Source organism: Felis catus, chromosome E2, assembly GCF_018350175.1.
Source record: "Felis catus isolate Fca126 chromosome E2, F.catus_Fca126_mat1.0, whole genome shotgun sequence".
Classification (NCBI taxonomy): domain Eukaryota; kingdom Metazoa; phylum Chordata; class Mammalia; order Carnivora; family Felidae; genus Felis; species Felis catus.
In genome coordinates, this window is record NC_058382.1 from 5107674 (window position 1) to 5123782 (window position 16109).

General features: G+C 38.5%; 1 protein-coding gene across 6 annotated transcripts in view; it reads right to left on the reverse strand.

The window, feature by feature from the left end:
* The window catches only part of LOC111558099 (putative protein ZNF720), a 45037-nt gene extending 29463 nt beyond the window's left edge, over window positions 1-15574 (reverse strand). Inside the window, exon 1 of one of the 6 annotated variants that reach the window (XM_045047134.1) lies at window positions 14834-15516. In XM_045047134.1, coding sequence (XP_044903069.1) covers window positions 14834-14848 — 15 coding nt within the window. In that variant the 5' untranslated portion in view covers window positions 14849-15516. Of the gene's footprint in view, window positions 1-14833 lie in introns of all 6 variants that reach the window. The other 5 variants (XM_045047137.1, XM_045047138.1, XM_023244975.2 and 2 more) reach the window with 5 other exon arrangements.
* Window positions 15575-16109: the final 535 nt, after the last annotated feature.

A 16109-nucleotide genomic window follows, 5' to 3' on the forward strand; every position in this document is an offset into this window, starting at 1 on the left:
CTTTCTCTTTATCCCAAACTCTGTCTTCATGTTTTATTTTGACTCTGAAGCACCAAGGTCAGTTTTCAACGGAATGAATGTGTAAGAGAGGAATATATTTTTTTCTTTATTTGTTTTCTACTCTTTGGCTAGTTTAATAATTCAACTGACAAGACAGTTGCACAAGAGAAAAAGTATTCTTAATTATAGGAACATCAATTATTTGAGGCTCAAAGACAGGGGATTGATGTTTATGTGCCATTGTGACTTAAGGAGAAGGGGGTAGGGATTCAGAATTTCAAAAAGGGTCAAGTACATTCACAAGAAAAAGGAAAGAGTAAATTTTGCCAAACAAATATTTGCCATGCCAGGCCAGTAGCTCTTTATAAAAAGTTCCTCTCTGGTATTAGCTCTTTTCTCGAAAGAGGTCCCTCATCTAATTTATATTTGGTATAGCAGGCTCAGAAATGGAAGACATCTCCCTTTGCTGCAGCAGAACAATCCTAGAGAAAATTCTGTTTTCACACTGGGTTCCTTCCAGCTTGTCTCTTGGCTCAGGAGGGAGACCCTGAGGAGAAAGCAAACCTGAGGGGAACAGGAACTATCCCCTCAAGCCACAAGGACTGCCCTGAACCAGAAAGACCCCACCCCTGATCGAATCCTAGACAATTACATATTTAATCTGCACTGTCTACCTGCAGGTACCCACTCACTTTTGCCCCCATTTCCCTTATATAAACCTGTGTCTCCAGCACATTGGAGACAATCTGTGAGACATTAGTCAGCCATCTTCCCAGTGTTGATCTCTCTGAAATAACTTCCTTCCTTATCTCACCACTTCTCATCTCTCTGCCTTTGGATTTTATGTATCTCAAGTGGCTGAACTTGATCTGTTTGGGACCCCAGAGACAGGCGCTCTTGCACCCTTTCCTGCACACCAGGTAGCAGAAGAGAGATGAGTGGTGGCAAAACCAGAATGGGATTTTTGTCAGCAAGGCCAGTACTGAGAAGGCAGTGGACTAATGTCTCAAACACGGTCTCCAAACTGCTGAACATTCTTCCAGGTTCATATAAAGAAAATGTAGGACAAAGGGTGGTGGTACATGCAGATGGTGAAGGTCAGGCCGATCACCGCATTGTTGTCAGGGATGTGGGGTCTTGCTCTTTCAGGGCAGTCCCTATTGCTGGTGGCGGGGGGGGGGGGGGGGGGGGGAGTTTCCTTTCCCATCCTGGGATGCTTTGCCTGCTGGGGCTTCTACAGGAGCTAAAAGATGAGCTGGAAAGGAGTGAATCAGGAAATATAGATGAAGGTCAAAGTGGAGACAGTTGAAGGCACTGCTGGGTCCTCTTTCCATTTCACAACGTCTATGTATATTTATTTTTTAAAACTTGAGTGACCATTAGATGTTCAGAAATGGAAAACAGGGGGCTCAGTGGGTTGGCTCTTGAAGCTACAATGGCATAAATTTGGAGAGTCCACACACACACATGGACATTCCAAAGTCAGTCAGGCAAAATGAGGTATAGCTCTCATCCTGAACTAAGGAGAAGGGAGTAGGAGTCTGGGATTTCAAAATAAATGCATTGACAGGCTGAATAGGAGAGGAGCAGGTGTTTGGTGAAGAGGTTCAGGACAGTCACTCCCATCCCCACCCAGAATGTCCCACTTTGGCATGTGGATTATTCTGAGCTGAAAGTACTTGAAAGTCCCCATGGTCTCAGGGGAAAGGTTTGCTCTTCCCTTCACCATACAGAAGAATCTAAATTGAAGGTCCTTTCCAGAATAAAGGTTATTAACGAATACATTTTCTCTGAGCGACTCATCTCTATGGTAGGGCAAATGTCTCATCACTAAACTTCTACTCTTCCTATCACCCTGTGAAGTACATTCTTTTCCTTGAAATCCCAGGCACCTACCCCCTTCTCCTCAGTTCAGAATACCTGTATACCTCATTTTGCCTGTCTTAAAATGTCCATGTCTAGGTGGATTCCTTGTACACATGCCATTACACTTGATTTTCTCATGTTAATCTGTCTTCAGTCAATTAGACCCTTGAAGCGGACATAAATTCTTGCCATGTGACATAGGTAATTAGATGTTTGCTCTGCCATACACATGGATCACTCAGATAAAATTTATCCTGGGTAATAATGCTTGTTTTGGAAAGGGCACACAATTTGGAATCCTGCATGTAGTTAAGGAAGGTACCAAAGTTTCTCTGGAGCCCACAGGGTCTTGACTGCCTCCAGCTCCAAATAATCCTAATATGCCAAAGTGGTACATTCTGGTGGGGCCTGTCCCAACCCCTTTCAAAGCATATTATGTAATGAGAAATCATGAGATTAAGGCACCAAAACATACAGCATTTCCTTCAATGTATCTGACTTGGGGTTTCAGCAAAATATTAGCGCCTTCCGTTGAGGCATGGGAGGAGCAGTGAGCCAAACCTCTGACCTCCTTTAATCTGTTCAGTGAGGGGAGAGCCCAGGGTAGGGCCAGACCTGGAAATGCTTAACAACAGAGGGTTCTGGATGAGCTGTGGAGGCAGAGGGCTCTAGGCTACTAATCTCCCTGCCTGTGGGATATTGTCAGTTTTGTCTCTCTAAATTTGTCTAACAAAAACTTTGTACAATTCTACTCTACTTAAGTCAATCCCCTATTTTATGACATAAAATGATAAGTGATTTAACAAACACTTAGAGGTTTCTGGGACAATACTATAGCTGGCCCTTGAAACACAGGTTTGAAGTGCATTACTCTGCATACAGTTTTTGTTTGCATAAACACAGAATACTGTAAATGTATTTCCTTATGATTTCATTAATATTTCTCTACTTTACTTTTATTGCAAGACCATGTGTGTGTGTGTGTGTGTGTGTGTGTGTGTATAAAATACAAAATGTGTAATTGACTATGTTATCCGTAAGGTTTCCAGTCAACAGTTGTCGGTTAAGAATTATGTTTTCAAAGTGTCATAAGTGATACAGGGATTTTTCACCTGCATAGCGGTGTTGGTGCCCCTAACCACTACATCGTTTAAGGGTCAACTACATTTTATTTTTTACAAGGTAAACAAATACAAGTATTACTACTACTAACAACTAGTTTCTTTGTGGATGGCCTTCAGGAGCCACCTTTGTACTCACAAAACCACAGAGAAATGAAATCATAATCCCCCATAAATCATCCCTTCCTTGCAGTTACCCCAAAACCTTAAATTCAACCATTTAAACATTTGCTCTGTGAGACTGGAAGTCTCTCAATTATAGAGGTCATGGCACTTCATCTGTTTTTCTAATAACCATATTAAATATAAACCATCAGTTTGCATCTCCAAGCCTCCTCAGAGTTTGTCACGGTACCTATAAACACATTTTAATCCTGACAAAAACATCAAATTCCATATTACAGATTAAAAAAACAAAAAACAAAATAAAACAAAACGAACAAACAAAAAACCTCACCAAACCAGGGTTTCTCAAACCTGAATTGTATAGAAACTTGGGAAAGACTGAAAAACTGATACAGAACAAAGGATATTGCAGGGAGATAATGACTACAAATTGCTATTTTGGATAACATCCTTGTGGAGGAAAAAAAATAATTGAAATTAGTGAAATAATAATTCTGTAATTCTATAGTATTAAGGTGCCTTGTTAGTTGTATGTTTTGTCAAAAGTACCAGAGCAATGTCCAACGTCAAGAACAGGGAACAGGATGAGGAGTATATGAGAACTGTGTTCTCTCTGCCACACTTCTGCAATATTAATTTATTACATAAAAAAATTCACATTAAAATTATAACTTTATAGGGTCCCCTGGACTGCCCAGTCTATTAAGCCCCCGACTCTCGATTTCAGCTCACTTCATGATTTCACAGTTCAAGAAACAGAGCCCACCCTGGGCTTAAAAGTTTTGTCATAGTCTCTGCACTTGTTGGGTTTCAACCCAAGGATATACACTCTGATGTGAAGGAAAGTCTGAGCAATAGTTAAAGGCTTCAGCAAATTCTTTACGTTTCCAAGGTTTCTTCCCAGTATGAATTATCTGATACCCATGAAGGCATCAACTCCAGGTATAGACTTTGCCACATTCTTTACATTTGTAAGGTTTTTCTCCAGTATAAACTCTATGATGTGAAAAAAATGTAAGTACTGGTGAAGGGCTTTCCCACATTCTTTACATATGTAAGGTTTTTTCTCAGGTTGGAAACTTTTTTTTAATGTTTATTTATTTTTGAAGGAGTGAAAGACAGAGTGTGAGTGGGGGAGGGGCAGAGAGAGACACAGAATCTGAAGCAGGCCCCAGGCTCTGAGCTGTCAGCACAGAGCCCCAAGTGGGGCTCCAACTCACAGACTGCGAGATCATGACCTGAGCAGAAGACGGACTCTCAACTGACTGAGCCACCCAGGTGCCCCTCAGGTTGAAAACTCTTGAGCAAGTTGTGAAGGCTGCTTAAAAACTTTGCCACATTTACTACATTTCTAAGTGTTCTCTCCAGTCAGGAAACAATGACATTTAATAAAGTTTGAGCTTTGATGGAAAACTTCCCCAGATTTATTTATTTTATACTCATTCTCTAGAAACTGAATGCTCTGCTGTTTATTAGGATTTGATGCACAGTTAACCTTTTTCCCAGATTCATTTCATTAAGTTGTCTCCATGGTAAACACCTTGGTAGTTATTGAAGACAGAGTCTTCACTAAAGATCTTCCCTAATTCACAACATGTGAAAAGTTGTTCCAAATTCAGTATTATGTGATCTTATTGAACAGTAATGCTTGGATAAAGACCTTCTCATAATTATCAAAATTAGAGACTTTGGAACAAAGAGGTATTATTTATTGGTGAAACAATAAAAAAAAACCCTCAAAAAGAATACCTCAAACTGATCATATTTAGAAATTTTATCTTCACTTTTAATTTTCGAGAAATCAGAAATGTCAGAATAATTGATCCAATCCTATATTTGAAATGGTTGCAATGGTTACTTTTGGCATGCACTTGGTGACTTTCTAGATTTTTCAAATTTCCTGTCAGAGCATATACATGTTTAGAAAATGGACTTGGGTCTTTGTATTCATAAAGACATTGTTCCACAAAGATAGCTGTCTTAAAGTGGAATTCCCCCAAATGTTTTATATCTTCAATTTTTTTTTAATGTGTGTGTGTGTTTGTTTGTGTATGTATGTATGTATGTATGTATGTATGTATGTATGTATGTATTTAGGAAGGGAAGGCATAAAGAGAGGGAGAGAGAGAATCCCAAGGAGGCTCCACACTTTCAGTGCACAGCTTAACACAGGGTTCGAATCATAAACCATGAGATCATGACCTGAGTCAAAACCAAGAGCAATACCTGACTGATCCCACCAGGTGCCCCTCATCAATCTCTTTAGGCAGTAAGGATTTCATTGTGGGTAAATGCCCAGTTTGGTTCTATCCATCATAATACTCCTTCTGCTCTTCCTTCTCCCCTTCACCTTCCCAATCTTTCACTAACTGTGAATTCTCAAAAGTCACATATCTTCCCAATAGCACCTCATGGAAAGAATCTCCTTTGCCTGTCTTTGTCAACAAGCCCAAGGCATAACTGAAAGATACCAAATAAATGATCCCACAACTGCACTTGCATCAATATACGGTAAGGTGCTAATACAAAAACTTAATACCCATCACCAGACAGCAGACTTGAGAAATAGGAGGCACAGAGATTTTGCTCCTCCACGGAGAAACAGACTGACCAAACTGCCTTTTCAAGTGCCCCAGAATCCGGTTGGGAGAACAAAGCACTCCCAGGCAAGGACAAACTGAAAAAGACTCACATCAAAGAGGAAAGAAAAGTTAGTGACACTTTCCCCCAATAGCTCTTCACTCTACCTAGTACTCCATTGCAAGATTATGAGAAAATGCTCAACTCTGTGCAAGAAATAAGACATGAGTGACCTGTGTAAAGATCTGGCTCTTTTGTAGCTACCTGAGGGGACTGGATCCTGTCATACAGGACACTGAGGGCTCAAGGAATGGAAGCATATTATGAAAGCATTATGCTGGCTGCTCAGAAAAAAAGCTGAGTATTTCTTCAAACACCAGAGACTGCAGAACTTAAACCAAACAACAGGAGAGAGAGGTGAATCATGTGCTCTAAATAAGACCCAATACATACTTTCTTAACTGGGAAATTACAAAAGCTCAGACTTTATACATCCTCAGAATATGTTTCATAGGACCCAGGATTTACTAGCACAGCTTTTATTTGTGTTCTCCTTTACAAGGCAAGTTCATAAAGCCTGGGACCAGAGGCTGGGTTTTAAATTCCCAAATCTCAGTGAAAGATCATAAGGCATAGCAAGCAACAGAAAAATGTGTTCCAATTGAAGGAATGAAGTAAAGCTCCAAAACTTACCATAAATTTATACATAACTATTCATTACCTGACAAAGAACTCAAATTAATCATCATAACCATGCATATGGAGAATGAAGAGAGAACAAATGGGGAACTAAATGATATCAGAAAAACTATGTATGGCCAAAATAAAATTCAAACTAACAGAAAGTATGCAAAACAATGAAACAAAAATTAGGAGCTAAAGAGTCCAGTAAATACATTTTAAAGACCAGTAAAAAGGGGGTGCACGACTGGTTCAGTTGGTACAGCATGCAACGTTTGATCTCAGGGTTCTGGGTTTGAGCCCCATGTTGGGTATAGAGATTACTTTAAAAAATTATGTATTAAAAAAAATAGTAGGGGCACCTGGGTGGCTCAGTCAGTTAAGCGGCTGACCTCTACTCAGGTCATGACCTCATGGTCCGTGAGTTTGAGACCCACATCGGGCCCTCTGCTGACAGCTCAGAGCCTGGAGCCTGTTTCAGATTGTGTGTCTCCCTCTCTCTCTGCCCCTCCCCCGTTCATGCTCTGTGTCTCTCTGTCTCAAAAATAAATAAACATTATTTTTTTTTAAATAGTAAAGGGTTAACAAAAGTCTTAATCAGAAAAAAAAAATCAGAAAACTTAAAGGTCACTTGTTTTAAATTGTCCACTGAAGGACCAAAGCAAAAACAAACACACAAAAATTAACAAAGGACAGAGTCCAACGAACTTTTGGAACACTAACAAGTGAACCAATATACATATTAAGAGGACCCCATATGAGAGGAGAGTGAAAGGGAACAGAGAGCTTACATGAAAAACTAATGGCTCATAATTCCCATATTTGTGGAAAGAAAAGCCAGAAGCTCAGTGAATTTTTATGCAGGATAAATGCCACGTCTTAAATTTATATCTTAAATTATAGTGACACACTATAATTAACTTATCATAAATCAGAGGTGAACAGAAAACTTTGAAACACTATGAGGAAAGCAACTCATCTTGTCCAACAGATCCAGTGTAAGATACTAGCAGTTTCCCCACATACCTTGTAGGAAGCAGTGCATAGGATAATATATTCAAGTACTGAAATATCAAAAAATATCAACCAAGGGGTGCCTTGGTGGCTCAGTCAGGTAAGTGTCCAGCTACAGCTCAGGCCATTATATCAAGGTTCCCAAGTTCGAGCTCCATTGTCAGACTCTGTGCTGACAGCTCAGAGCCTGGAGCCTGCTTCAGATTCTGTGTTTCCATCTCTGTCTGCCCCTCCCCCACTCATGCTCTGTCTCTCTCTCTCTCAAAAATAAATAAACGTTAAAAAAAAAAAAGAAAGAAATGGAGAAAGGAAGACTTTCTCAGGAAAAACCACTAGAAGTTTAGCAGTAAACTGGCTCTATAAGAAACATTAAAGGGAGAGTTTTGTTAAAATACGATTCTAAAAGTAACTGAAGTGTAATGAACATATAAAACTCTGCTCAATATATTTAAACAAATATAGAAACCTGGAGTTCATAATGAGGAACCAAAAATCAGTTTTATTTCTGTGACAGAGTATTTTAAACAAATAATAAAAGCATAAAAATCACAAACCCATGTCATAGAGTATACAACATAAAAAGCAGAATTTAGGATATTGGTAAGACAAAGTAGGTGCAGTGGTGAACATGATATGTCTGAGAGATTTTAAGTCCTTCTAATGGTAACCACAAAGAAAATGCCTATAGAATACAGAAAGCAGATGAGAATGTCATGAAAGCATATTATTACAAACATCAAAGAAACAAAATGGGATACAGGAAGAGTAGAAAAGTGTCATAAAATAGCTACAACAAGTACAGAAAACTATTTAAAAAAATGGCAATAGTAGTGGTTCCCTTCCAGTAATACTTTGATTGTAAATACATGAAAATCTCCCAATGAAAAGATATAGATTGGCTGACTGAGTAACAACAAACTCCTACAATCTCTTGTCTATAAGAGATTCACCATAGATCTAAGATCACACACAGGATTCAAGTAAAAGTATGTGAAAAGACATTGCGTGCAAATGGGAGCCAAAAGACAGCATTGGTGTGTCTATACCAATACCAAATGACTAATGCCAAACAAATACACATTAAAGGTTAAAAATTTTCATGACAGAGGCTCCTGTGTGGCACAGTTGGGTAAGTGTCCATCTCTTAGTTTCTGTTCAGGTCATGATCTCATGGTTCGTGGGTTTGAGCTCTGCCTAGGGTTCCACACTGACAGTGTAGAACCTGCTCAGGATTCTGTCTCTCTTCCGCTCTCTGCCCCTCCCCCACTCTCTTCCTCTCTCCTTTTCTCTCAAAATAAATAAACTTAAAAAAATATTTTAAAAAGTATTTAAAAAATGTTTTTAAATGTCATGACAGAAAAAGGACATAATATAAAGACTTGAAATTACAGGACACTATAACAATTATAATTATGTGGGCACCTAACATCAAGATCCCATACAGGTGAAGTACAAATGACAGAATTGAAGCAAGAAATAAACAGCATCATAAGAGTAGCAGAGGTCAACACTCCAGTTTAACTGGATAGAAGGACCACATTCAACTTCAGTAAGAAGTGCCCTGAAGCAACATTACAGACCAATTTCATATAACAAACATAAACAGATCGCTCCACCAAGGAAGAATATATTACACAATAATCTCCATTGAACATTGATCATCCTGTATAGATGATAGTATACAAAACCAGTGTTAAGAAATTTGGAAAGATTAAAATCATACAAGCATGTTTTTTGGCCACCATGGAATGAAACTAAGTTTTAAGAAGAGATGGAAAATTGGAAATTCTACAAACATTTAGAAACTGAACAATATGCTCTTAAACAATCAATGAGTCAAAAGATATTGAAGAAAAGGACCAGAAAATGCCTTGAGCCAAGTGAAATGACACACAATATACTCAAACATATGGAATTGAAAGAAAGTAATTCTAAGGAAATAGTGGAGTGAATAGGCAACCTGTGAAATGGAAGGAAACTTTTTGCAGAGCATTTAAAGCATAAGGAGTTAATATCCAGAATATAGAAAGAACTTGTGCACCAACAACCAAAAAGCAAATAACACGATTTAAATTTGGAGGGAGGATAGAATGAGCATCATCCAGTGATGATATACAAGTGGCCAACCATATGAAAGAGACTCAAAACCATTATTCCTTAGAGAAATACAAATCTGACCACAGTGGGTTATCACATTACACCACTTCACATCCCACTATTAAGCAAATAAAAACAACACATGTTGGAAAAGATGTGGAGAAATTGGAACCTTTATGCACTGCTAGAGGAAATGCAAATGATGCAACCACAATGGAAAACAAGATGAGAGTTTGAGGAAAAAAATTTCAATAGTATTATCATAAAATCCAGCATCCCACTTGTGGGAATATAACCAGAAGAATTCAAAGTTGGGTCTCCAAGAGAGGTCTTATTCAGAAAAGCCAGTAACAGGAGAAAGCAACAGAAATGTCCATGGGTGCATGAATAAAGAAAATGTAGCATATACACACAATGAAATAATATTCAGCTTTGAAAGAAAGAACACATCTCATCGCGTTATACAACATGGCTAAAATGTGATGACATTACACTAAGTGAAATAAATGAGTCAAAGAGACAGATACACTGATTTCACTTACTTAATGTAATGTAGTGAATCTCATGAAGAAAGGAAGGAAAGGACAGAAGGAGAAAGGAAGAAAATGTACTTGGGGCTTAGAATACATACAAATGTGGAAGTGGCTGTTCAACAGGTACTGAGTTTCAGTTTTGCAAGATGAGAAAATTCCAGAGACTGGTTTTGCAACAACTTAAATATACTTAACACTACAGTTTAAAATGGCCAAAATGGTAAATTTCATGGCATATGTTTCAACCACAATTAAGAGTAAACTATAAAACTTAAAGTTGATACAAAGTTAGGAGTTTAAAAAAATTACCTTCAATGGGGCGCCTGGTTGGCTCAATTAAGTGTCCGACTTTAGCTCAGGTCATGATCTCTCAGTTTGTGAGTTCAAGCCACTCATCACGCTCTGTGCTGACAGCTCAGAGCCTAGAACCTTCTTCAGATTCTGTGTCTCCCTCTCGCTCTCTGACCCTCCCCCACTCATACTCTTGTCTGTGTCTCTCTCAAGAATAAATCAACATTAAAACAAAATTAAAATATTACCTTCAAGAGGTATTTCTCTCACAAAGGGCATACACATTCATCCATAAATAGACTATGACCTTAATTTTGTTTTAACAACTCACCAAGATAGGAAAAAAACCACTGACCACTAACCAAGAAAAGAAACAAGGTAAGTCATGACCAAAGAATGTATGGGTAATATTTATACAGACAAATACAGAAGTAATTTTATTGGCAATTGACATATGGCAGATTCCTATTTGAAGTAAACCCTAAACTGTCTTCAAACATATTTAGTTGAAAATTGTTATCCACAAACATAAAACATAGATAAGAAACAAAAACAAAATTAAATTAATGTTGTGAAACCTATCATACAGAAGAAAGCATGGTTACAGAATTGTCAGACAAGAATAAGAGAAATTTTAACCATCAAAATCCTGAATATCATAGATATTTATTGATAAAAAGGATCCCACTACAACAAAACAAAAACAAAAACAAAAAAACCCCTCCACTTCCAAATATTATTGATACAATAACAAGGAGTGGAGATGAGAATTTAACAAGTAGTCAATACCATTTAATGTCACTATTTAGAGTTGTCACTCATCATCAGTAAAGGATGATGGTACCTTAAGAACGGGGACACTAAATATCAAGATGAAACATCGGGAGGACTTTTATCTCAACATCTACAAGTTCCCACTTATTTCCCCTGCAGCAGGGATCTGAATTCCAGTCATGCAACAAGTAATCTTCCAACAGACGTTCCTCCAAGGAAGGAACAAAACCCCAGGTTTTGGCCAGCATAGACCAGTTTGAGCTCCAGTATAGTTTCATGTAGGAGATGGACTATGAAGTGTCAGACACTTCCCTGTACCTCAGTATAATGTTAAAATCTCCACCCATAGAGGGGCACAGCCTTCATTAACATAGGACACACGTTTAGGCTTGTTTCCTAAGTACACATGGGCTTGAGCCTGCCTTATTCCTACCTTTACATAGGATGACAAAACTCCCCTTTAAGATATTCATCCTAACCCTAAATAAAAAGAAGCCACTCACCCCTGCTCTTCAATATACAACTTTGAAAGTTATTCCCCTCATCTCCTTATTTGTTGAAAATAAAGTTTCCTTTGAGTGACAATTCCACCTCGTGTAGTCTCAAAGTGTAACTCACCATGGAGGAAATTCGCGTTAGTTCAGATACAGGAAGTCAGCCCCACCCAAGAAGAGGAGGTTTCCATATTTTTGTAAGCTCACATCCCTGTAAAATTCCCACTGAGGGAAGCTCAGGCATTCCCACTCCCCCTGAGGAAATTCTATGGCCACATCCCTGAATATCAGCAACCCCTGCAATAAATGCTACAATTGCCAACTGGCTATTGGCAGTGTTAATTATGATACCTAAGATGAAAGGAAACAGCTGGGACAAATGGTCCTGTCTTTTTTTAAATTTTTTTTTTCAACGTTTATTTATTTTTGGGACAGAGAGAGACAGAGCATGAACGGGGGAGGGGCAGAGAGAGAGGGAGACACATAATCTGAAACAGGCTCCAGGCTCTGAGGTGTCAGCAGAGGGCCCGATGTGGGACTCAAACTCACGGACCGCGAGATCGTGACCTGGCTGAAGTCGGACGCTTAACCGACTGCGCCACCCAGGCGCCCCCAAATGGTCCTGTCTTAAGTGAGTTTCTTGCCTTACCCAGTAAGATAATTTTTAACACAGCTATATACTTTCATATATTCTCTACCTTTGAGATAAGAAGATGGCATAATATTCACAGAACCACTATAAACACTCTATTTCTCCAAGATCAACTGTAAACTGAAGGCGTCAACAGAGGCACATGCATATTTGAGGACTTGCATTTACATCATATAGTATAAGTTGTATACATTTCTTAGATGGAAAGTTTTAGTGGGTCAGAAATGTTATCGAATTCTAATGAATTTCACAACAGTGATTTGGAGATGGTATTAAAATGCAGGCTCTGATTCAGGAGTTGGGATGGGAACTGAGTCTGCATCTCTAACAAGGTATTAATTAGCCTATGTGGGAAGGTATTCACTTTTGAATAACAAAGGAGCAGAAGAACCAGGAAAGAATTATCAGAGTACATGAAATGAATGGGTTCTATAGCAATTATAGATTCTACAGGTTAAAGCAAGAAAGGCAACACCAATACATTCTAAACATTAATAATTACTAGATTCTAAAAGTTTTCATAGATCAACACACACACACACACACACACACACACACGAATAATCTAGGGGATGAAACATTGTTTTTTCCCTTTACAGAATATTTTTTCATACTTCCAGTAAATGTAAAAAACTAGATATTCTTAAATTAACCATTTATTTATTTATTTATTTATTTATTTATTTATTTATTTATTTATTTATTTATTTATTTGAGTCAGAGAAAGTGGAAGTGAGGAGAAGGGCATACAGAAAAGCTGAGAATCTTAAGCGGAATCCACACTCAGTACAGAACACCACGCGGAATGCCATCCTACATCCCTGGGATGACCTGAGCCAAAATCAAGAGTCAGACACTCAACCTACTGAACCACCCACGTATCCCATGAAACTGAATTTTAACCTGGGTTCTCTGACCTAGAATTTATCTAACAAAAAACATTAATCAATAGACACCAATGTAAAATTACATTCATAGCAGGTTTCAAAACTGAGAATGGTGATAAAAACAAGAAGGTATCCACACAAAACTGATCTACCTTTTACATTTTATGCACATATGTAAACTTTCATTTTATCTTCAAAAATTTTGAAGAAAAATATACACCCATGTGTGGCTTGAGCTTACAACCCTGAGATCAAAAGTTTCATGCTCTACTAACTGAGCCAGCCAGGCACCCCTGCACATATCTAAACTTTTCAAACGGGCAATATACACATTGAAAGTGAGAGAGCAAAATGTTGTCTTGGTGACTTAAATTAAGAAACATTCTCCCAAAACAATACCTCAATGGCATAAAACTTATAATTCTATTTGTGGATGATTATGTTTCTGTCATTTAATCACACTATGGACACATACACAGAGTGATATAAAGAAAATAGCTAATATTCCTGAGTCTTGTATTTCTCTGTAATTTTTCATTTCAATCAGCATTTGTGCTATATTGTATCTTAAGATTTTGACACTCTACCCTGTTAACTATGTGATCCTTGTTTTTTTTTCTTCCTGAAAATACAAAGAAGTAAAGAAAAGAATGTCTGTCACATGAGTAAGAAATACAATGAAAACTTACAATTTGGAACCTCCCTGACACAGAACCACCTCTCCCAGAAGTCAGTATCTCCAGTACACAAGAGAGAGAGAGAGAGAGAGAGAGAGAGAGAGAGAGAGAGAGAGAGAGAGAGAAAGCCTTCACTTTCCAGTGGAAACTACAAGCAAAGAGAAACTCAGAAGAAAGGAGTCTCCAGTTTGAATGTGATGGCTTCTGCACATGTCTTAGTAAATCCATACAATCCATAGGAATGACTAAGAGACATATTCACGTTATATAAGAGGAATGTGGCAGAGAGCACCAAGCCAAGTAAAAGAAGTTAACATTCGATTTAATGAAGCCAATTGTTATCAGTGCCTGAGGCAGATGGAAGGACGCATTATCACACCTGTGTTCTTGTGGCCACCCAAAAGTAAATCAGAATAGGAATCTAATTGAGAAAAAACAGTGGGTTTATAAAACTCGCAAGCCACAAATAGCGCCAATTCCCCCTTAATGTTGAGCGTGTTGTAAATACAGCATCTTTTTTTTCTTTTTCCCCTTGCATCCTGGAGAGCAAAGCTGTTTCATTTCCAGAACTTTTGAGGTTATTTTGGGCCACATGTCCATCTTGTTTATTTGTGCATTTGCCTAATCCTAGTCCACAAAGAGCTGATAAAGCATCCTAATGTGACTTAAATATGTTCTGTTCTCCTTGACTAATACACCAAAACACAAGCCCATCTACTGTAGGAGTCTCAGATTCAATGCCCTCCCCCACAGACCTCTCCCAGAAGGAAAATTTTTAAAAGTTGCAGGACAGTAATTCAAAATGACAGTTTTCATGTCCTATTGGAAGCCAGTTTGGAAAGAATGGCGAGAAGGCTCTAGAATAAAGCAAAGAAATCCTAAAAGAGATAACATTCAATATCATGTTTTAAAAGTAGGTGAAAAGACTCATAAGACAGTAATATCAGAACTAGAGAAACAAATTTTTGCAATTTTTGAACGCATAGAACTTCAGGAGGAAAAAACGACACATAGCCTCTAACCTGGGAGGCAAGGCTTACCGGAGAACCAGCCATTTCATCCTCTTCCTCCTGTGCCCTAGGTTTCTTTCTCAGGAGATACTTGTGGGGAAGTCACAGCCGGAACATGAGCATTTGCCTTTAAGGTAAAGTCTCTTCACCTGTTAACTACTCATCTACAGTCAGGACATTGAAATACTAAAAAGGCCCAGCTTCCTACTCTTTTCTGTGTCAGGAGCTATTCAAAAACTATGAGCTCCTACAACAAGATCAATTCTCCCAGTTTCTCTTTCCTGTCTTCATACAGCCTCCTCTCCAACCGACATCTACACAATCTACTACAGCATAGGAAATCTGTGCTGTGTGGACCTGACCCCTCCAAACTCATGTAGAGAAGACAGTGTTATGTCCCTGTCTCTGTGTTAAGGAGCAAAGCCAGCACTCAACTCTAATAAGTTTCTGAGGGGCCCTCATGCTTTACCATAGCCTCACTTAGAATCACCTGGAGCACTTAATTAAAAGAACCCTGAGGCTCCTATGGAGACCTATTGGCAGAATCTGTGGGCAAGGATACCAGTGATGATTATATTTAAAACACCATGTTATTCTAATGGAAAGACTGAGCTCAGAATCAAGTAACTAAGGCTCCTTGAGCTTTAGTGTGCATAGAAATTATGTATTCTAGAAATCCACTAGGAAATTATGTTGCAAGTTTGGGGTGGGAGCCAAGAAGTAGCATCCTAGAAGTTCCATGCTAGTCCTAGTGTCGCACCACATAGACCCAGAATCAGTAGCACTAAGTGACAGAAAAAAGACCCAGCACACCTGAGCCCAGGCACTCACCATCTTGCCTCCACACAAGCACTCTTGGTTCCCAGTCTTGAAACATCACATTCCTTGCTGGTCGATTGAAAGTTACCAAATGGTAAAGAAGGCAATAATGTCACTCAAACCTGAGTTCAGTTGCTCCATGCTAAAAAGACAGTACTCGAGAGACAAGTGTTGGTGATGTTAACCTTAAAAATAGACACTGACATTTTATCAGCGAAATATGGGGTTGTTCAGGAATAAATCAGAATTGTGATCCTGTACAAAAAAGCTACAGCAAACCCTACTTATGCCTGGGGAACAAAGAAGAGACAAAATTTTAAAAAAAGAAAAGAAAAGAAAAGAAAAGAAAAGAAAAGAAAAGAAAAGAAAAAGAAAGGATAAACAGAGTATGTTGTGAAGGTTGTAATGAACTAAAAGTCCTTTGGAGTAACCTGGTAGTTTGACGTGTGGTGGCTTCATTGTTGGTTCTATTGCCCAGGATGATGAG